Source organism: Branchiostoma belcheri, unplaced genomic scaffold, assembly GCF_001625305.1.
Source record: "Branchiostoma belcheri isolate BF01 breed outbred unplaced genomic scaffold, Haploidv18h27 scaffold92, whole genome shotgun sequence".
In the NCBI taxonomy this organism is placed as follows: Eukaryota; Metazoa; Chordata; class Leptocardii; order Amphioxiformes; family Branchiostomatidae; genus Branchiostoma; species Branchiostoma belcheri.
Window position 1 is genome coordinate 358,032 of NW_017804598.1, and position 23,375 is coordinate 381,406.

A 23,375-nucleotide genomic window follows, 5' to 3' on the forward strand; every position below is an offset into this window, starting at 1 on the left:
CGTCGCCTGGCGGTACTGAAGCGCCCCCTTGTCGCGAGCCGCGGTACCTCATTATGGTGCTGAATCTAACCAACAGACAGGTTCAGCTGCTAATGATGCCTTTAGAAATAGATTCAGTCATGATACTAGTACACAGTTTTACAGTTTTTTTTCCGTAGATTGGTGGCTTATTTTGGTACTTTGCTCATCCTCATCTTAACACACGGAGGTGAGGAAGAATATTTGGTGAAGGGGAGGGGGGTTGCTCTAGATAAATGTATTAGTTGGCCTGAGGGTTGGTACATACATTTTGTATTCATGTATATGGTAATGTGCTTATAATTGTACATGTAGTACTAATTCGCTGTAGTTACAATAACCACAGGTTGATAGTACACACACTAAAAGATAAACATTTCATCTAGGTCATCCGCAATGCACTGACACAATATACGCGTTATCAGTCCCATGCCACATATCTGAAAGAGTGATACATAGAAAGAAAAACCACAGGAATAATTAAAAAAACCTCCCGAGTCTGCCAGGATTCGAACCTGGAATCTTCTGATCCGTAGTCAGACGCGTTATCCGTTGCGCCACGGACCCTTCGTGTATTAGTACGGTCTCATATTCATAAGTGACTTGCAAAATTGTCTTCCTCCGAACCCCATAATTGTTATTGGTTGAGACCAGAAAGAAGGATGGACACAACAGAAAGCCGCGATAGCTCAGTTGGGAGAGCGTTAGACTGAAGATCTAAAAGTCCCTGGTTCAATCCCGGGTCGCGGCAGATTCTGTTTAATTTTTTTCTTGAAGTTGGGACGTGTAAAACCTTGCCTCCACCAGGCTTCGGGAGGCGGCTGGAAAGAGTAGAAATTGACAAAACAGAGAGAGATAACATGCCAGGGGAGAGTACAGTTTGCGGACTATGGATTAATAGAACGTTTTGCCTTTTAAAGAAAAATGATGCAGACCTATTACACAGCTGACCTTCAATTCAATTCAATTCAATTCAATTCAATTCAGTCTTTATTAAACAACTCGCAGACTTAAGTCTGAATTGTGTTGCTCATTACAATATTCGGGAAACGTTAATAAGATTACAGACAATCATTTTAAGTGAAATGCGCTTTCGTTTACAAATATAATGCACTACATAACATTACAAGTTAAAATATATCATAAAACAGAGAAAAGAGAAGACGTCTGTGCCGTTGGGTCACTCAGTGTACAAGGTACTGCAGACACGACAGACAAGTGAAGTCTGAGCGCAAGTACTATATTGATTACTTGGCGTTTAACAGTTCAACTAAAAAAGGAATTGGTGAGTTCTTGTGACGTGCAGACCGACAGAGTGGAACATCAAATTTATTTGCATTACGTGTACTTCTACCGGAAATGTTCTGTCTCAGCGGGGGCAACCAATCACGAAACTCAGAGTTAAGCAGGGATTCTGCAAATGCCCTACAAAGTTCACGACGTCGGTCAGCAAGGGAGCTGAGGTTCAGGGTTGTCAGTGCCATGTTATAGCTCGTATACTGTGATCCCAAGATGATTTTACAGGCCCTCATCTGGATCCGTTCTAGATTGTTTAGTAGTCAAGGCCGGATGCCACATGCCAGACCTTAAACCCCATAGCCATGTAACGCTGGTGTGATACGCCGAGGGGTGCCGGCTATAGAAAATAAAGATACAGATACTGATACTGATATAAAAAAAACAGGGCATCTAACGGTTGATTGCTACTTAAGTAATGATATGATTCTTTTTTTCACAATCATGTCAAATATCGTGCTAACGCTCGCGTGTGTCAGTTAGTTAATTACGTTCATCAATCTAGGACGCTGAACTTGTGATGGCAGCTAGCTGGCGTACACATATCGTACGATCACATGTAGCTCGCCGTGATCGTCTAGTGGTTAGGACATTGCGTTGTGGCCGCAATAACCCAGGTTCGAATCCTGGTCACGGCAATAGCGGTGAGCAGTTATTGACACGGCAGTGTGGTCTGTTTTTTTTATCAACCAAGATTTCATGAATTGAATCGGTTGATTCCCAGTAATTCTACGCTTTTCCACCCACAAGTTTTGACCAATTGAAAGTCCTAAGAACCTAGAACGAATACACGACTATCCTGGATGGAGGCTTGGCGAAATCTCATATTAGCCACAAAAGGGCAGCAGAATCTTCAGCTAGCTGAATGTGGCAGGTTCAAAATGAAAGAAGAAGAAACTCCTACCTGATTCCGACCATGTCCTGTACCTGGTTGCTCCTGACACTCCTGGGTTGGTTGGCCCATGGAGCTACCTCCATGGTTGGTCTTAGACCCGGCGGTACATGTAGAGGCTTTTCACATCCGCCATGTTGGAACATGTACAGTGACAGTCGTGTTAAACACGCCAACATGACAACTTAATCAATTTACCCGCCAACACCTGGTCGCCGGGATTCATATGTTAATTATTTATGACGTCAATAAAAAGTCTATATCTGGCCTCATCTCACATATTCCTTAATTAAATTATTTGGCAGTTGGTACAACACAAAGTATCGACATTAAGGAGTCGTTGGAAACTACGGAGGATGCACCACAGAGGTTCTGACAATTTCACTATCCATCTCGGTTTTCTGCACTTAGGTACACGTACTAGGCTTAAAATGATACATTTACTACTATTATTTGAAATCACAGAAAGAGCGCACACAGAATAACACCAAAAGAACATATTTTATTCAATTCCGCTGCATTGTATACTGCAAAAATTATTACGTCAACAAAATACTAGTATACTATGGTGTACTTGATTTCTAGAGAACATATCCACGCCAGTAATACATTGAAAGAGATTTTTACTTTGATAAGGCTAAGAAAACAAAACACCCATCTATGTGGGAGACAGCTAAAAAGGCACGAAACAAATGTAACAACATGGCACGATATTAAAAAAAACAGTATTACTGCAATGAAATCGAAACTAAAGGCAGTGACAGTAAAGGTCTTTGGGCCACACTTAAGACCCTTTTGCCATCATGTCAAGCCAAACAACATGTTAATGTTCCTAAACAAGAAGAAAAAAACACTGCGAATGAATTCAATACATACTTTACCTCAATTGGCTCTAAACTGGCTGCAGCTTTTGCGGGTGTATACAGAACAGTCTCAGGACCGGCACAGTTTTCCTTTGAATTCGAAAATATCTCCACTGAGTTCACTCTTAAGAAACTGATGAGTATACCTCTAGGTAAAAGTACTGGATTGGATGGGGTGAGCAGTAGACTCATACGGTATGCTGCCCCGGCTATAGCAGGTCCTCTCACATACATCTATAACCTATCTCTCTCTTCAGGTGAAGTCCCGAGGGACTGGAAGAGAGCCAAAGTCACCCCCTTATTTAAAGAAGGTGACAAGGGCAGCTGTAATAATTACAGACCGATCTCCATTATACCATCATTTATGAAGATTTTTGAGAAGGCTGTACATACTCAGATATATGCATACTGTAAGGACCATAACATACTTAACAAGTTCCAGTCTGGGTTTAGACCCAAACATTCTACCACAACAACACTCACACATGTCACTGACTCCATCATAGACAATATGGAGAAGGGTCTTGTTACCGGAGCAATCTTTCTTGATCTCAAGAAAGCTTTTGATACGGTAAGCCATAAGATCCTCCTGGCTAAGCTTAGAATGTTTGGGATACAAGACAAGGAATTGACATGGTTCTGTTCTTACCTCAAGGACAGATACCAGACTACTGTCATAAATGGAGTCCAGAGTGACTTCCTGGAAGTTACTGTGGGAGTACCCCAGGGCTCGGTTCTCGGGCCACTTTTGTTCATCATGTACCTTAATGACTTACCTGACTATATATCAAATGGACATGTTGTATTGTTTGCAGATGATACTGCTCTCTTCTATGCGTCCAAGACAGTCACAGATGTAAACAATGCTCTCAATGCGGATCTTCGTAATATTGAGACATGGTTGGAAACAAATGAACTGACTCTCAATGTTAATACATGCAAAGCTATGCTCTTTGGGACCACACGTAGGCTGCAGTCAGTTACAGAACAATTGTCAGTTATCCTTTCTGGCACCATTTTGGAAGTTGTTTCCAGTTATAAGTACCTTGGCGTTTGGCTTGACTCCAGCTTAACATGGCAAGTTCACATTGACAAGTTGTGTAATGCGGTCTCTTCCAGACTGGGAGTCATACGACGCCTCATCCCATGTCTGCCCCAACACACTCTTATAATGTTGTTTAACTGTATAGTCCTACCTAAAATAGACTACTGCGATGTGATATGGGGAAACTGTGGTAAATGCTTGTCTGACAAATTGCAAAAGTACCAGAACCGGGCAGTGAGAATTATCCTTCGTTTACGTTATACACATCATGTTGGCGATGGTGAGTTATCTACCCTAGGTTGGAAAACTTTATCATCTCGGAGAAACTTGCACCTGCTACAATCAATGTACAAGGCAGTCAACAATGAACTCCCAGACTACATAGATAACTTCCAGATGGCTTTTGAATCCCACAGATACCCCACCAGACACAGCCAGAACCTATCTTTGAAACTGCCGCTTGTTCGCCTTGAATGTGGAAAGCGCAAATTCTCCTACAGAGGCCCTGCCCTCTGGAACAGGCTGCCAACTGCTATTAAGACCTGTCCGTCCATGTCCATTTTTAAAATGAAATGTAAGAATTGGCCTGACCTCTGACCCCTCCATGCCAACATATAGGACTGGACAATGACAATGACTGGACTGGACAATGATGTATTTTTTGTTATTATTACTATTTATTACTGTTATTGGTTAATTACTGTGTTTTCGTTATTATCATTGCCATTATAATTTATTTATTGTTTTCGTTATTATCATTGCCATTCTAATTATTTATTGTATAATTTTTGTACGCTAATGTTATTATTTGTATGTGATTGTTGTATTGTGCTGTGTAATACAGGGCCCCGTTGAAAAGCAGTGCCATCACTGAATTGGGTTACCCTGTATAAAAATGACGGAAAATAAAAATAAAAAAAATAAAACCACAGAAAAAAAAGCTCACGAGTCTGCCAGGATTCGAACCTGGAATCTTCTGATCCGTAGTCAGACGCGTTATCCGTTGCGCCACAGACCCTTAGAGATAGATGTTATAATCATAATTGGCTTGAAAAACAGTTTTACTCGAACTTGAGATGTAAAAATACAACAAAAAGTAACAAACGAAAGAAAGACAAGTAACGAAAGAAAGACAAGTAGTTCACTACATCAGCCGCGATAGCTCAGTTGGGAGAGCGTTAGACTGAAGATCTAAAGGTCCCTGGTTCAATCCCGGGTCGCGGCAAATTTTAAATTTAAAAGTATAATTTTTTTTTAAATAAGTCTATAGCTAAGACATTCACTGCCACAAAGTTGTTACTATGGATTAATATAAAGTTAAGCTTATCAAAGAAACCTAGTACACTAGTACTGATGACAAAATACACTTCGTGAATAAAAGGGCACCTACCTAACGGTTATCAGCTACTTTCGCAATCGTCTAATTATTTTTCCACAATCATTGACGAAAATATCGAGTTGGTGATTTCAAATCACGTGTTATCGTGTGTCTGTGTGTGTGCGCGCGTGTGTCCGTGCGCGAGTGTCTGTACATGTGTGTGTGTGTGTCCGTGCGCGAGTGTCTGTACATGTGTGTGTGTGTGTGTGTGTGTGTGTGTGTGTGTGTGTGTGTGTGTGTGTGTGTGTGTGTGTGTCCGTGCGTGTGTCTGTACGTATTTCAATTTCAATTTTATTAAGAATAGTCAACATAGCAGGGGTACATAGTACTCCTGAATTGTGTGGATTGTATGTGTGTGTGTCCGGACGTGTGTGTGTGTGTGTGTGTGTGTCTATACGTGTGTGTCTGTATGTGTGCATGTGTTTATGTGTTCGTTTGTGCGTCTGTGCGCGTGTCACGGTGTGTGACTGTGTGTTGAATCTTGTTGGATCACGTCCGTCTTACTGTGACTGATTTTCACGTTATCAAAGCATGAAGAGTTGGAATGGAAAGAAGACACGTTAATTAAAGGTTAGACACAGCCCATATTTATTCCCCTTGCAGAATATTTCTATTCAGCTGACGAAGAAGATTTTGAGTGAAGGGTCAATTTTCATGAAGGGTCTGTGGCGCAACGGATAACGCGTCTGACTACGGATCAGAAGATTCCAGGTTCGAATCCTGGCAGACTCGTCTTTTTTTCTTTGTTGTTAAGGTTTCTGTTGTTTCTTCGAAAAAATCAAACGTTAAGCAAGACTCAGTGAAGAATGAAGTTTCCCAACACGTCATTGATTATGCTTTGAAAATCATCTTCTAGTTGCAGCTCATTGTATGCGCATAAAATTGCGCTGAATTCTGCTTACCAAACTGCTTTTCAAGTGTTATACAATCATGTTAAATCATAGAACAATGAACAGAGACATGTTTACAGCCAAAGTTGCCGACGCCAGCGGAAAACTTATTCATGGCTTGCTTTGCAGTACACCAGCTATGTGGCGCTTATAATCTGCCAGGATACTAGAAACTGAGTGCGTACCAAAAGTCAACTGTAATTCGCATGCAAGAAGTCGTAGTCGGCCACGTGGTGTGCACCGGCCACCGAATTTGACATCAACTGGCAGCAATCAATGGTACATGTAGTACTAAATCCACCATTTAATGATTAAGAGCTATACGCTTTACACCTGTCTTACAAGATGTCGAAGTAGGATTCTTTTGCAGAGCATAACAAACGTCCGGATGTAGCATGTATAGCAGCGCCGCCTGTCTGAAAGTTTGTATCATTACAACCACCTGTTGATGTCGGCCATGTAATACTCTATCGGGTCTCTATATCTTTTGTGCAACAAAACAGTTCAACGACTTTTCCCCTCTTGTTTTCATGTGCACTACATTGTTTTGTTATATTTGCAAAATTACAAATTTACGTATCATATCATTCTTGCCTTCCGCTATTCTATACAGAAGTATTTTATTCTTATGAGAGGTAACGCAATAAAACCGTTGGGTTGTTGAGGCTGTTGCTGTTTTTCTTCGAAAGAATCAAACGTCAACCAAAACTCAGTGAAGAATGAAGTTTCCCACCACGTCATTGATTATGCTTTGAAAATCATCTTCTAGTTGCAGCACATTCACAGTTGCGTATAGCATGTTTATTTTGTGCAGACGACGCACGGCAGCTCTCTCCCCTCGACGTACGGCGGACAGGGCAGCGCGCCGCAGCGGGCCTCCACAAGGTAGAACAGCGCGCCGTTCTGGTCCCGCTCTCCCCCGGGTAACACCTCTGGCTCCCCGTCCATGCAGACAAACACCGAGCGGGCGGCGTGACCGTGATACGCCGCCATCAGGTAGCCTCCGTACTCCCGTGTCCAGCCGTCCGGACAGGTGGTGCGGGCGGGGATCATCAGCTGTGAGCGGCGGGAGAGACTGTAGCAGACGGCGCAGGGCACGTCACGGTCGTGCAGGGTAGCCCGGTCGTACGCCGGCGCGTTTGGGTTGATCTCATACTCCGCGCCGTACATGTAGGACTTGCTTCCCTGGACCCCGTCGATGTATGCACCCCACTCCGGGTCTGCGGGAAGGCACTGATAGTTGCTGCCTCCTCCCGTCTGGCTGTAGAGCGTTCCGCCAGCGAGCCCAGAGTACACCGTTTCCGTGCCCGTACCTTCCTCACACGACGTCCGCCCCCAGCGGATGTAAACAGCCCCGCCGCCAAACGCCTCAGCGCCTCGGCTGCCTTTCTGTCCCGGGGACCCCTTGTCACCTTTCTGTCCCTCCGGTCCGTACGGCCCCAGCTTCCCCGGACGGCCCGCCTCTCCCTTCTCCCCCTGACCGCCCGGTGGGCCCGGCGAGCCCGTGTCGCCCTTCGGTCCGGACGGAGCCACCACCGTGATGTTGTTGACGTTGCTGTTCGACATCTGCTTCGGACACGAGTCTCCCTCGCCTTCCATCTCTACCGCTAGACAGACAGACAAGAACAAGAACAGCGAAGAAAGTGCGACGACGACCGTAGTTTGATTGACGTCCCATCCTGGTGAAGATCTCGAGCAAAGTGTACTGATTAGTAACACGTCAGTGGTCTATGGAAAAACCTGTATTGTTGAACCTGCCGGCCTGCTCTTTGAAGTCTAAAAATAGCACACAGCCACATGACATCGCTGAGATTCAACAGAGACATGTTTAAGGTCGAACTTGTCTACGCCAGCGAAAAAGAATCGGCCACAAAATTCAGTTAGTCCAAAGGTTCTCTAAAAGTTCACTGACATGTGTCACTTGCAAAGCAAGCTAGGTGGCGCGCATAACCTATCGTGATGACAGGTAAGTGGCAGAACTCATTTTTTTTCTCTGGATAAGAGTAAATTGTCATTGTCGGCCACATGATCTGTACTGTTTACAAAATTTGACATCAACTGGCAGAAATCAACGGTAGTACTCAATCCATCGTTTGAATGATTATGAGCCATGCGTTTAAATGACGATACTTGACTTACAACAACGAAGTAGGAAGCCTTTGACAAATGTTCCGATGTAGCATGTGTAGCAGCGCCGCCTGTCTGAACGTTTGTATTATTACAACCACCTGTTGATGTCCGCCATGTAATACTTTACCGGGTTTCTATATCTTCTGTGCAACGAAACAGTGTAACAAAATGGCACTGAATTTTCCCCTCTTGTTTTTCTGTGCACAACGTTGTTTTGTTATATTTGCCACAGTTTGTGCAAATTTACACATCATATCATACTGACGTTCCGCTATTCTATAAAGAGGTATTTTATTCTTATGAGAGGTAACGCAATAAAAACGTCTGGCTTATATTTCATGGCGCTATTTTCATATTCCATGGCAGTCATAAAGAAGATTCAATATCTTCATGTGACTGGAACTGTATAACACAGATAGCATTCTCATAGTCAAATGTATATACTGAGTTAGCTTCAAATTGACCAAAATTGTTCAAATGTGTATTTATATCACCTCTCGCTGTTTTTGATTGAAATATAGATTATGTGAACATAAAAACATAGCAAGAGACGATACTGATAGTAAAATGGACCAGACAACGCGTGCATATTTTCTTTACTCTCCTATATTGAAGAAATGCTCACGTGTTTTACATGTGTTCTTTATATGTTCCGTCCGTTCGTATTTGTTAAAGACTGGACTAGAAAATGTACCAGAAATAGTCCAAAGTAGTGTTTGAATGTAGTGCTGCATTTTGTGTAATCCTGGTGCTTTGAGTAATTTTTAATCTTATATTTGTATATTTATAAGGTATATTTGTCTTTCCCAAATTTAAAAATTAATATTTTCACCCCCAACAACCGCTCCTTATCTTACAGGTGTGGACAAGATTTGTACAAGATGGCTTCATATTCTTGGTATGGAATTCATTATTTTCTTGTGTGTACTAGTGGACGACTCTGTAGCATTGCGCATTGTATATAGATTCTCAGGAAACAACGCTGTGAAAGAAATTGGGAATAACAGTGTTTTTTTCTCTCTTTAAATCCCAGCTGTGTCCTTTTGAACTGAGCTCCACGTACTGCTCTATAATAGTCAGGTAATCTACTTGACCCCCTGATGCCCCGGCATGATTCAAGTCTAATCATTAACCTGCTCCAACCGTTTGAAGTAGCGTGCCAACACCTTAACACCAGATAAGGAACGGCAGCTTTGGAAAATATGTCATCTATGCGTCTGTGTCAAGCGTTCTTTTCGTCCCCACAAGTATCTTTGCACTGTGTACCAATCGATGGCGAAATTTCACCCCTGTGTCAGTCGAGTTAGATCGGGACTTTGGCTTCAGAAGCGCCGGCCGGAATTTGTTCGTTAGTACAGGACAGCAGGCTGGCGACCTCTCGCAATTGATGCCCCGCTAGTACCACCTACGAGAGGTCATAGTGCGAAGAGAAAAATAGAACGCAACAATAAGGTCCAAAAGGACAGATATTTTTTTCCCGAAGGTGTTCGCGGTGTTTATTAAGTGGAGATATTTGCACGCCTTCTGTTGGTATTTGTCCCGACCGTCATCTGCCTTCAACATAAGAGGTGTAAGGAGGTTTTTGATACGAGGGGTCGAGTGGAACGCTGATCTCCCCGTTTACCTACGACATTTGGGCCTTCCTTAGGTTCCGTTGATAGAGAAATTATGTAAAATTTACACATTTTTCAGAGGTCGGCTGGCGGTGCCTTTGTAAAAAGCCTTGCCCGGACACGTTGGGTGAACTTTGGGATGTATTATGGACTCTAAAACTTCGATTTTCTTCTCTGCCTCTCCTTGAAATCGTAGATGTAACCCTCTTTCTGGCATCCGTTTGTTTGCTCACAACTTTTTGCCGCAAACGACAAAATGATGAAGTGCGCGGCGGCCGAAAGACCCCCGTCCTAACAAAGTGTTATCAAGTTTGGCTCCCCATGTGTGAGAAGTTCTTAACATTCCGGCCTTCCTAGCCACTTGAAATTCCACCATCGGGTAAAGAGAGGGAGAAATCCAGGCTAACGCCACACGGGCACGGGCCGTGTCGTCTGTTTTATCATGATGACGTCATTTTCTGACAGAATCAGACGACAGCGACAATTTAGGCACTTCTCACTTTGTACTCACATGTTGACGGTCGACAATAAAGTTTTTTTTCTGGAAGATGTCCTTCATAAGTTTAGTTTGCTTAGACGACATGTGAATTTGTAGTCGTACATACAAAATTGTAAAATAGACAAGTCCATTTTTGTCCAGTTCACCTACAGATGTTCTTGCTGTCACAGAACTATTCATTAATTCTATTTTCTTGAATTATTTACGACTGTCTGGTATGTCCATGAGCGAATACCCCCTCCCCCTCCCTTGGTGCACACACCTGTGCTTTTATCATCTCAGCAAGGTGTGTCAACATGTATCGATTCACCTGGTACAAAGTACATGTGTAGCAAACAGCATCTGTCACTTCAGCCTGATAACAGCGACAGTGATGGCTGTATTGGGCAAGCTTATAATGCCTAAATAGAAATTCCACTTGACCTGGTCGAATGCCCGGATAGCACGCCTGCGCAGTGAAACCAAGTTGTGTGGGGGGAGGGAGGTGTATGGGAGGGGGGCGAGTCTGGAACAAACAGGACCTTTATCTGAACCCCCGGGCGGCAAAACCGAGCTGTAACCAGGACAGGTGTGTCTCTGTCAGCACACCTCTGGTACTTTATTTGGCAGTGAAGTGGCCGTCCTTAGAAAGAATCTCCTAAATCTAAACATCGGCACCTGGGGACAATGGCGGGAATAGTAATCAGTGGCTAGAGGACGTGACAGTCTCGCCTGGAACGGTTTTAGTGCCCGACACTGTGCACACAACAGCTCAGACTGAGCACAGCAACTACTATAAACTCACATGTGCTTTTTTTAAAGCACCACACACAAAAAAAGACATCGCTATTTTGTAGACTATTCCATCACTTTTCATCATCAGTGTGTAGCATTTCCATGATCATGCATCGTGTCCGTGTTGAGGAAAATACAACCAAAATTATATAACTTATACTTCTCAGAATTGTTTCACAGTAAAGTGAGTGCTTCTCGAATCAAATAAACCCGGCATACTCGAGTGCCGTGGTTGGTCTTAGAATGTTGCTGCAAAGAAATGAAGTAGGTGGTGCTTTTGTTAAAAGGTCTTTTCAGTGCTTCGCAGCACTCAAGTCACGTTCGTACGTGTAACATCCGTGCGTCATATCAGAGAAAACTCTGAGGGACAATTCGACAAACACCATAAATACAGCTACAGATCAAGCTGCAAATGGATGGTCGAGTTTTGTGGCATCTTAACACTCAGCGCACAATTTAGTATTAATATAAATTGCTTTAGACATTTTTTTCAAACAGTTAACTTCAGTCCCATCCAACTCGTATTGACTAACATTTAGTATCATATAGATTATGTGGGCACTGAAAGATTTCATATCGATATCATATACATATATTATTGCATTGTGCTCCATCATTTCAGCAAGACATGGAACTGAGAGAGAACCATCCGATTGGCAATACAGTCCGGATTCAAACTGGCCAAGGGAAATGTTTTTCGGTTAAAATTTTCCTTCCCTGCTACTTTCCTAAATGTCGTTTGAACATTATACGCCTACCGCTGACGTTATAGCCCAAGTATTTTTGAGGGAGAGGAATTAACGAACTTCGAAACGTCGCCTGGTTTGAACGTACCGCTACAGACCAACTACTAGTATCTCTGAGGAGGGGAGCGTCTACCACGTCTGGTTTACACGTACCGTTATACTATGATTGCTTGTTTTCGGGAGGGGCGCATGTAAAATGTCGTCTGGTCCACACGCACCGCCACTTGCCCAACTATTTTTGGGGAGAGGAGCTTAACTCCGGGTGGCTGAGGGCACAGCTCTGTAACAAATTCATCCACAAATGAAAACAGGCATTTCAACCGAGCAAACATTGCTGAGCTGCCCCCTTCTGCCGCGTTCCCTTATCTAGGGCTCAGTGCTTGATACAGTCAACTGATAAGGGCCTCGAAAATGAAGCCGTATATGTAACAAACACTTGGGCTTAATTATGTGTCTTTTAGGACCAGGGAGTGTTGTTTACGACTGCAAAGAGCGATAACAATTGACAGAATTTACAATGCCACAAATTTAGCATGCATCCGTGGATTGAAACTTTTTCGGCGAGGAAACTTTGTCTTGACGATTGTGTAAAAAGTTGAGCGTTTAGGAGATCTGTCAGAGGCTGAAGATCGAACTATGTTTGCTGCCACTTCAACCTTTGTAGCGGCTCAAGAGAGGATGACAGAGGGTTTGTTCAGGCCGGTTGTTCCTCTCTCTCTATCGCGACCCATTATCGTGTAGTAGAGTTTGGACAAACTCGCACCACGAGGGGGTGAACAAGCACTCGGAGATCTCCTCGTGTTTTCTCACCGGTATTATTCGTTTGCGCTTCAGCTTTTTGCCTGTGAAGACATTTCAACTCACCCACAAATATCCCACAATTCGCTCTGCAACATTTTATCACACGTATATCCATGTTTGTGACTGTGGTACCGAAAAAAATATTAAAATGAGGAGAAAAAAATCGTTTTACTGAGAACAAACATTTTTGTGAAGAGTCCTATCGTCTGGGATCCCATTGTAAAGAGTATACGCCAATCAAGACACGAGACAAAGGCCGTATCGCTGGATAAACACTCTGCCGATATCATGCAAGGGTCAAGCAGCGAGCCTACGGTAAAGAAAATCATCAAATAATTAACCTGAGATTAGCACCTTTGGTGAGAGACTCGACAACAAACGTCCCGCCGAAAAATCTGATCAAACCTGGATTTGTCGTGCTTTTCTGTCAGACGAGCGAGAATTCCCGCCATTTCCCCCCCTCAGATCTGTAATCTGTGGTGTTGAAGCTAAGCCCGCCTAGCCGCGGCCATTGTATGCGTGTGTACCGTTAGTGAATTGGGGGATGCCAGACTGTTTCTAGTATCCTAGCTAGAGAGTAAACATATAATAGCGGCGCGTAATCCGTGGGTTGGCTTTCTATCTCCCGACTTATCAGCCAGCCAGCACGAACCCGCATAGAGGCACGTCAGAACATAAACTATGCTTTCACAAAAACGTCACACAGGCTGAACAAAGATCGCCGAAATTTGGAACTTAGACCTCACCGGACTGATCGATGAAACAACTACTGCACACACACACAAAAATCACACCTTGTGCGCGACGGAATGTTGTAGTGTTTGTATGTGTGTACGTGTTTTTTTGACGAGTAAAGGACTAGTAAGATTTGTGGCGGGCAGTTTCGGAGTGTTTACCTGATTTACGACTCATTTGTTTTGAAGGAGGCAATAAGTTTGTAGCGTATCTACCTAATAATTCACCCTAATACCACTGGGACAGCGGCTGATTTCGCTTATAGATCCCTTCTATCCGAGCCAGCTAACCCTTTCAGAGATAGTCCACTCCGCGGTTTGACCACCCTGAAGCGGGCGGGGGATCTCTGGGTGCGTGTGCCCCTGCACCTTCCATCGTGCACAACATCGCTATGCCAAGTACTCTGCAAATAAAACCGTCCTATTTGAGTTTCAATTAAAAAAGCCCGCGCCAATCTTTTGGAGATGTAGACACACACAGAGGGTCCTGGCTATAACCACTTGAGCACTCACAGATACAAACGTGTCGAATATCTTACACCACAAGTTTATTTGGGACCAGTTGTTATACTTTTACTGTATATTATGGGTTATTCTTGCTCTGTTTTGGGCACGCTGTTAGTTTGTACACACAGAAGAAATTCTGGGGAAGAAACTTTTCCAGCAAAACTTTTTTTTGTATATCGGCACACACGATGTTGAACTGAGGTCGAACACCTTGCTCCAGAGTCCCCTCAAGAACAACACGACCTAGCTCAGCTGACAAAAATCCCTCTTAATTTCTAAAGTGGTACAACTTGTGACAAAGTGGGCGTCTTGTTTCCCCTTATCTTCGCCTCTTCAGAAACAATGGAGTTCCCGGCGGGCGGTTATCAGACGCCTCGCGGTTGACAAGTCGATTGTATTCCCCGATCAGCTCTATTACTAACGGATAAGCTGAAGTGAAGGGTTCCTTTTATCCCGGGGAGTATTAACGTTACCTGGTCGTTGTGTCAAGTATACCTTACCGGTGGATAAGGGGGTGAGGGTGGCGCAGTGTTGTTTTACGTTGTTGGGGTTGGTAACGTAACCCAAGGGTAGTAGGCCGCAGGCATTACCGACAACAGCTCGGGTGACCCGGGCCAACAGGCCGTCTAGGCCGCCGCTGGGGTCGCTACGGTACAACTCCGCCTAGAGAGTTACATCCCACCGCCTCCCGGCGCTACAAAAAACACCGCAAAACAAAAACTACCCAGGGCCATACGTCGTGTATCCGTCACCACCACGGCATCAGCATGGCACGATACCTTGAACTTTCCCGCCACAATAGCGATGACAGAAAAGCACGAAAATTGGCGCGTCCTGAGCTCCACAGGTGGCCGAGTCAGGTAGCACAGCCAGCAACAGGTGCACAATTCTCTCCCTCCGCCGCGCGTGTGACCTCACTAGAAGTGTCAGTGTCGTCCGAAACGTGTCTCACAACTACCCAAGTTAACTTAGACTTAGCAGCTTTTCTGCGGGATTTAGAAAATCGGGTCGGAATAAACTGAGCGTCCGCTAATGGGACATGTGCAAAGGGCGTTAAGTTCAAGTCAGCCAACCTTCCCTGTCATGGTTTACACCGGCCGTCTTAAACTCTCAACTTACCTGAATGTCTTGGGATCTTACCTGATGGGGCGAGACACCAAGGTGTATACACCTGTCCCTGTTCAGCTGAGAACCGTGTCTGGGAGAAGACGCCATGAGGTAATCCTTACAGAGAACCTTACCAAACACGCAGAACGGCAGAGACTGTACCGTGCGGCGGCATTTTTATTTTTCTAAATTTCGATGAAAATACACAGTAGAATGCCGGACTCAAACCACAAGGGACACACTGGGTATGATAACCTAGAAAATGCCGAAACTCATGATTAGTCCTACTTGATTGTGTACTATATATATACTAGCACTTGATGTTAAGTAATTAGGGTGTTGTTTCATTCTATACCCTTTTTTTGTACTACTGTTCAATAGTCGTTGCCATACATTGCACCATGTACATTCGTCGTGCAATAAAGTTCTTCTATGATATACTAGAGAAAGAATGCAGAAAAATAGTACGCATACAGCTTATTGACATAATAATAAAGATGTAACATTGAAAAAAATCAATTGTGAAAATGTTGAGTTTGTTTTATGAATACAATTGCATTCATCCGAATATAGCACTGGTATATAATAGCACAACAGTACTACAATGTAGTGAATCACATTGAAAACAGCAACCTATTGACATTTATTCTACTGGATACCTACCGTAAAATATTTTGATATGAATACATTGTGTTTTCGTTTTAGCATATTCTGTATATACATTGTTTCAATTTTTTTATTATACTAGTACCTTGACAATATAGATTGTAGATATTTCAGAGTTGTGGAGTGACATAAAAAAGCTTCTCGGCGACTTATTTTGTACACATCATGCGCATGAGTCCAGGATATTTGTTATTTAGCTGCATGCATTATCATTATATATTATGGATGCTTTATATCTTCAGATATATCTATTATTTTATAAGCTTGCAGGCCCCTTTCTAAGTTGGTCGTGCTGGCTATTTTGTGTATACATTCGAGAATTATATAAGCGAGTATGAACTAGTGGTAAAGGCGGTCGCGATCGAGCACTAAATATCACGCTGTTTACAATGATCTGGCACAATGTACTCTCATTCGCTTGTCAGGCGATTTTTCTAGTCCTAGTCAATATCAGTATCGTCAACGCGTTATTCAAGATGCAAAAACCGTGCAGACATTTGTGGAGACCCAAAACCCATGTTCACATGAAACTGCGTTGAGAGACATTTTTTCTCACTAGAAAGGGACAAGGCATCCCATTCATCAATTTGTTGTTTTAGTAGCGAACATTGAAACTTCAATCGCTCATCACATGTGCAAGTATGTACAAGTCCCCACGGAAAATGCCACTTACGTCAATTATACATCATGTAAGAATTTGCCATATAGAAATACAGAAGAGAGGCTGCCTCTCAATATTGTCAGCTATGCGCTAGGTAAACTCAGGCATGCCTTTCAAGCGGAACTCTGTGCGAATGTCAGTCAATAGCTACTACGCATACTATGTTTTTCTGGCTGAAGAACCTATTCAGGCCCTTCAGTCGACATCGTTACAATGCCGGTCTTCAAACATCGGTAAACAGCGCAGAGAGCCGAACCAACAAATTTGAAATGACCCGGTCGACTGCCCCATACATGACACATAACTCGACTCGCCCTCCCCCAAAAAACACATTATTTTAGCTTGCAGTTCTCTCTTCATTTTACGAATTGTTTCCAGAATTCTAGCGAAGCAAACTGATGAGTTTTGCGAAGTGTCAGTGATAAGTACGATTCATTTTAGAAGCATGTTGGGAGCATTTTTTCTTTTAGGTCGAGATACATTTATTTGCAGAGCTAATTCTGTTCGCAGCCATGCCCTTTGTGCCTCCCGTCAGACACGCTATCACGTCCGGGTTCTGGTCGGGAGAGGGGCGAACAATGCACCGCCATTTCCCAACCTGACGGTACGGCAACCCGCAAACAAGCACTGAGAACTTCCACGTCCAAACTGTCGTGTTCTTTTCGACCGCGACAGCCCGAAACGACGTCGGGGGTTGTCGGCAGTTGTCGGGCGCGTCCGGCGGGTCGACGATGAAAAATCACGAGACAGCCATAAATATACCACCTGAAACGGGAGCGAGGACATATTCGGCAAGGCGTGACCGAATCGAACCGAGAGCTCTCTTTGTTGTCCTGACGTCGGTAAGAATAAGCCAATGACAACGCCATTATCACAAGACACACACAACATAACACAGCCCGCCCCGCCGCTTGTACAGGCTTTAGATTGTCCCCCTTTTGTTTGTTGTGTCAGCCCGAAATACCTTGTCACTTCTGCCACAGAGACGAGTCACCGGGGAACAATGAACGAGGAAAATTAATTTCAACAGAGAAATTTGTTCATACACAGAATTCAGTGCTAATCAGTCGACCCCGTATCTTGTTTGTTGTTTAGACTTTCGGGCGAGGTGCTAGGCTCGACTGTGGGGGCTCACCAACAACACCGGGAGGTAATTTATCCACAAATAAAAAAATAAGAATTAAGTCTTTGTAAAAGTTCACCTCGACGATTACTGGAGGATTATCCGTCGGCGCAGTCGTCCCTGATGGGCCTTAAGTACTACCCTCGACGTGTAGAGTAGAAAATCACCAAAAGACTGGCAAATTTACATCACAGAGGCCAAAAACGGCGGTCTTTTCACCAACTGTCACTAACCGATGGGCGAATCAACCCATTTGGAGTCATTTACCACCAAAGAGAATCCTGTCGAAACTGGGTATTACGGAAATTATCGACAAATTAAGGAATAAAGTGGGAACCGATCGCGTGGAACGCCACAGGTATCCCCGTGTAACAGCTAGCTGAAGTGTATGTCTTCAACCATTGGAGAGCGGTGCTACCTATTCATCGACGTAATTTTCTCATAATCCCCGAAAATTATATTCCAATCTTGTTCAATTTTCCCCCAGCCAATTTTTCAAGCCTGACGCAAAAAGAGGGTACTAGTAACGCGGCGGATTACATGTCTGGGTGTGATTACGTCTGAAGGATATTAAATGTGACTCAGCGGTGGGTCAGATGAAGTCGCTGCGGTGAGCACAGGCCTGGTGTGGGGCCGTCACTCAACACACGGTGCCCCCGCAAGATTCCGTCCACTCCCCGCGTAGCCACCTTTTCATTTTCCCTTCCTTCAATTCCCTGACCTTTCTAAACAAATCTCTTAAGTAATAAACCCATCTTTTCCACGACGGGGCTTTCGCCAAAATTGTCGCAACATGGAAACTGAGTCACTTGAAATAATATTTTGTTTCTTACATACTCACAAAACAGCAGAATATCCGTGAACTGAGAAACAATCGCATTGGAAACACACGGCATAACTCTTAACACAAGGAAACTGTTGCGGGTAGATTTTGAAAAATCTATTTATTATTTTTTTGTAAATGTATTCAGTTGCTTGAGTAGCTGTTTTCTTATGTACACGTATCTCATTACCTGGATGTCTGACCTTCATCGACGTATCTCTGTAGCTGTATGTGTTTCTAGTGTTAGAAAAACTAATCTTGGATCATGGTATTTACCGTTAGCATAATCTTTTCTTTTCAATGTATCAGATCTGTTCTTTCTCTTCTTGTCTTGCTTTATTTACAGTTAGAATAACCCCCATCGGTGGATTAGAAGCTTCTTCATGGAAGTTTGGTGGTTAATATACATACACGTCATTTTTGTTATTTCAATCAATATTCTTCTGTACTTATGACATTTAGAACTCGGCATGCTCGCTTTATATACGCCCTGTGTTTTCACATGTTTCAAATAATTTCAAATGCGTTCAAATAAAGAAGGTTTATTTGAGCACCAATCTCTTTACTACACTAATGAACTGGTCGTCTTAATTAGAGGCACGGACAACAGATGGTGGTCAATGGTCAGTTCCAACACCTGGTCAACTCGGTGGTCAACAGGCCGGACAAAAGGTTTTTAAGGAACCCCTGCTATCCTTCAAACCTTTTTCTTACTCATCCCCCTACTTAAGGAATTATTCCTCACATAAACAGACTTCATTTCTTTGTAAACCGGTACAAATTTAAATCGCAAAGTAGAACAGATTTGTCGCCCAGAACGCAGTAGGCTTTACAATTCAAACAAATATAAGAACATTTCTTGTATATAACATAAAGGACAATATGTAGCAAATGACCATCTCAAATTTTTCCAAACAAAACATGGCTCAAGTCAGCACTCGATTCTTACATTGTGTTTATAAAGTCTTGAGTTTTTCGAATCAACATTTATACATCTAGAAGAACTATTTTTATTCATGTTTATTTACAAAATATCCAAATATAGGTGCCAGGGTTTTAAACAGTTCATGTGAACAAAATGGTGTAAGAAAACAGAAACAAAAATTTCATGATTAGTTTTATGCTTCCAATTAAACCAGAGAGTTGATCATTATTGTAAAACCACTTGCTTTGCAGTCGTTCCCTCAACGCCATTTTATCTAACGTTATGTGGCTCTGGTTAATTGAAACAAGCGTTAAAGAACTTTGCCATTCAATCACTCACCAACCTGATGAATCTATCTAACGTTACTTTTTGGAACACAGATAATTTATGGCAGGAGTCCGGCTTTCCGTCCGATGTGAGAATAACATACAAATGCACAAGATCATAGATCATCAGTTTTCAAGTCTTTTTCACATACTGCACATTTTGCTATTTCCAAAGTGACAGGGGCATTTAAACACTGCAGTGAGCATCGAAAGAAACAAACTAATCGTATCAATTTTTAATACAAGAAGCATTAAAAACAGTTTTAGTTTTCATGAGAATGTTTTCTATTCTATACTAAAGCTTATTGATTTCAGAATAAGCATATCCTTTGCATATAGATCTTTGCCATAATGATTAATTATCTAGTAGAAGTTGAATCCTTTCTTTGCAACTCTTGATTGCGAAAGCAGTAACACTTGTTCCGTTGACACAAATGCTGTCTTCAAATAGTTTCTTTTTTTTTTGCTTTTATTGTGTATCATATGGGAGAATATTCTAGAGGTCCATTAGTGGCATTCATAAAGTCACTGAGTCAGAGTGCATATGTGCATATGTAACCACAGTACGGTATGTGCAGACATTGAACTAAACCTTCGTGTAAGTCTCCATATAGGAAGCATGTTTTCTATTTGAGAGAGCGTGGATTCATTATCCATTTGTGGCACTTTGCACAGTACTAGTTTTGATACATTGCTGATATAATTTTGTTTAGAGAAAATACTGTGTAAGCTGCTATATTATATCCGTTGCAACTATTTCACACCAGAAGATAATAGATTTTCGTCATTCAAGTTCTAAGAGATAGAAGAAACTGAAATGGGAAACTCATGTTTCGACTATTTGATACATTTTTTTACATTTTGGTGTATCGAATGTCGATTAAAAACACAGCACAGTTTCAGTGTGACGGTACACATTGCCCACAGGAAAATCGAATTATCGAATTCAAGTGTTCCTATTGTATCTAAAAAAAGGCTCACACCTTTTTTGCCGAAAGCAAATACAGGGACAAAGGTATTTTTTACGTAATTTCGATATGTTTTGAATATTAGGTTTCTTAGAAAGCAGCAAGACAAAACAATGTTCTCCCACAAGTAACAACCTCAGGCTTAAACGTTGACAAAAAAACCTTGTACTGAATATAATTTGAATCTCAACGACGCGGACTGGGAGACTGGAAGGTTTTGTAAATGGATTCTTACTTCTTAGGAGACTGTAATATATTCTCTTCCTTTCAAGTCAAGTATTTTCAAGTCTATGTAACCACAAAAGGACCGGATACGGAAGAAAGACAAGCCCTGGCCTTTGAGGCAGCTTCCATGAAATGGCCCTACGGCGCAATGCAAATAAGCATATTGTGGCCGTCCGGAGGTCAGAGTTAGGGTACATTAATATCAGGGACATGCACACGACAATAAGGTGATGTAATATTAATTTTACGGTGAGTTTAAGAAGGGGGAAGTGCCGTAGAAGGCGACCGGACGCCACGTGTATGCTCCTCGGGGGCAGGGCGGTTTGTTGGGGGAACTTGACCAAGCTCAAACAAGATTGTTGAACCAGCTAGTTAGCGGGGGCCGCCAGCGTATGCAAGCCGGGCCGCGACACGGGCACACACAAGTGGAATTTTTGGAGGGCCGGGTTGTCCTTCCCCGCCACCGCTTGAATAGATCAATTGAGAACCAATTTGCTTCCATACTTAAGTCTTTGTGCGAATGCGGGCTCGTCTTCTGAGATATGCCTTGGCAAAGTTTACACTGGCGGCCCTGTGCTTTGAACGAGGAGAAAAGGACGCCGCAAACAGTATTTTTTAAGTCAGCAAGATTTCTCTCTTTATTCCAACGAGACGTTAAGCAGTAAGGATAGGTAACTGTTTAGAATTAGAGGAAAGAATCAAATGGTATAGATTATTCGGAGCCCTAGCCCTTTGTGTGCTAAGGCCAGCTTAAAGGCTTACGTACATCTCGGCTCGCCCGAAAAACAAAGAATCAACCGCAAAAACCCATGTACATAATTTACAACACGAAATATTCTTTACAAGGATACACAAACGTAAAGAGAGACAAAAAATAAAGTTATACACATAATTTACTTATTAGAACCTTAACCAAAGCCGTTCTCTGTTGTTATAACTGTACACCTGTTACGTACGTGGAACTTTTTCTTTACTTGGCACATCAACAATTGTTATGAAGGGTTTTCTGTTTTGACAAGAGTTCTCCACTCAGGTGGACGAGTGGCCAACAACAGACCCACTCCTCACTCTATAGTCCATGTCCTTATAAGATGCTGCGGTATGAAAACGAAGAAAACATTCAAGAGTACCTTTTTTTGTCAGCGAGTCGTCGCGAATTTCCGCACACACAAACTTGTGGGGGGACGCTGAGAGACAGAGAGTCACGATTATGAAATATTTCGAGGACTCTTCTGATGCCGTTCAACTCGTTCGTGTCTATTGCAACAAGCTCTTGGGCCGACTACACATACTGCAACTCATCTTATAACGTCACATAAAGTTAGTCTACTTTTCCCTGGAAAAGTTTTGTGAAGCGTTTGAACTTTTCTTCTTTATGATGGTGTTTCACCATGCCCAAGTGCCGTACGATGTGGAGAGTGAAGAGTTGGGCATGATGGGGTATTGGTAAGGCATAGTCTGAAGCGGCTGCATTTGTTGCTGCATGTGTTGCATGGTCTGCATGGCGGAGTGGTGCATGTTCATGTTCATGCCGGTCAGCATACTGTCCACGGGCTTCATGTACCCGTTACAAGACGTCACCGTCGGCTGGCAGGGCTTGCCGTCCCGTACCAGCACGGGAACCGCCACCCTGCGCGGGGACGGCAGCGGGTTCAGCCCGGTGTCCATGTGTCCTTCCTTCTGCGCACGCTTGCACTTGTACCGGTGGTTCTGGAACCAGATTTTCACCTGAGTCGGGGTGAGGCGGATGAGACGGGCCAGGTGTTCTCTCTCCGGGGCGGACAGGTAGCGTTGTTGGCGAAACCGCCGCTCCAGCTCGTACGTCTGCGCCTTGGAGAACAGCACTCGTCTCTTCCGCTTCTTGGGCTGGTCGCCCTGCCCGCCCGGCGAGCTGCTGTTCCCCGTGCCGTCGTTCGCGCTCCCCGTCGTCGAGCCGTCGTCGTCCTCGTCCTCTTCGTCGTCGAAGTCGACCTTGTCGGACGTGTTCTTGGCGTCTGCGGTGCTCGGGGTGTCGGCACCGGTAGACGAGCCAGGACTGCTCTGAGACGACGCGATATGTGTCAAAGCTGTAGAGTACAAACAAACACCAAGCGTTGAAATATCATAAGACATATCATGAACACAATGTGAAAGAACTTAAGTAACGAAGTATATATATAACGAAGTTTAAACCTGAATGAAAGATAGTGAGAAGGTTTTGTTGATGTGATTTCAGGTTTTGTCCTGGTACTGTGTGTATATTGTTTAGTTGTCCGTGCTGTTTGTCCCGATGGTCCTGACACCGGTGTGTAACTAGCCTGAGAGTCCACAGCTGAGACAGGAAGTCCTGAATACTGCACTTCGATAAGGCACTTTAGAACAATGT

The 23,375-nt window shown here is 43.3% G+C and overlaps 2 protein-coding genes and 6 non-coding genes across 13 annotated transcripts in view; 4 read left to right on the plus strand and 4 right to left on the minus strand.

Moving 5' to 3' along the window:
* Positions 1 to 512: 512 nt before the first annotated feature.
* On the minus strand, positions 513 to 585 carry Trnar-acg. The gene has a single exon. It is a non-coding gene; the product is annotated as a tRNA-Arg (tRNA).
* Positions 586 to 696: 111 nt separating this feature from the next.
* On the plus strand, positions 697 to 769 carry Trnaf-gaa. Its single transcript has one exon. It is a non-coding gene; the product is annotated as a tRNA-Phe (tRNA).
* A 1,111-nt stretch (positions 770 to 1,880) lies between these two features.
* Positions 1,881 to 1,952, plus strand: Trnah-gug. Its single transcript has one exon. It is a non-coding gene; the product is annotated as a tRNA-His (tRNA).
* A 3,107-nt stretch (positions 1,953 to 5,059) lies between these two features.
* Positions 5,060 to 5,132, minus strand: Trnar-acg. The gene has a single exon. It is a non-coding gene; the product is annotated as a tRNA-Arg (tRNA).
* Positions 5,133 to 5,266: 134 nt separating this feature from the next.
* On the plus strand, positions 5,267 to 5,339 carry Trnaf-gaa. Its single transcript has one exon. It is a non-coding gene; the product is annotated as a tRNA-Phe (tRNA).
* An 812-nt stretch (positions 5,340 to 6,151) lies between these two features.
* Trnar-acg lies at positions 6,152 to 6,224 on the plus strand. Its single transcript has one exon. It is a non-coding gene; the product is annotated as a tRNA-Arg (tRNA).
* Positions 6,225 to 6,447: 223 nt separating this feature from the next.
* Positions 6,448 to 8,130, minus strand: LOC109488156 (short-chain collagen C4-like). Its single transcript, XM_019792314.1, has one exon. It carries the CDS (start codon positions 7,979 to 7,981, stop codon positions 7,184 to 7,186), a length of 798 nt encoding a protein of 265 aa, XP_019647873.1. The 5' UTR covers positions 7,982 to 8,130; the 3' UTR covers positions 6,448 to 7,183.
* Positions 8,131 to 20,254: 12,124 nt separating this feature from the next.
* The window catches only part of LOC109488227 (homeobox protein Nkx-2.2-like), a 29,653-nt gene continuing 26,532 nt past the window's right edge, over positions 20,255 to 23,375 (minus strand). For all 6 annotated transcript variants that reach the window (XM_019792435.1, XM_019792434.1, XM_019792430.1 and 3 more), the window contains exon 3: positions 20,255 to 23,076. In XM_019792435.1, coding sequence (XP_019647994.1) covers positions 22,397 to 23,076 — 680 coding nt within the window. In that variant the 3' untranslated portion in view covers positions 20,255 to 22,396. The remainder of the gene's footprint in view (positions 23,077 to 23,375) is intronic.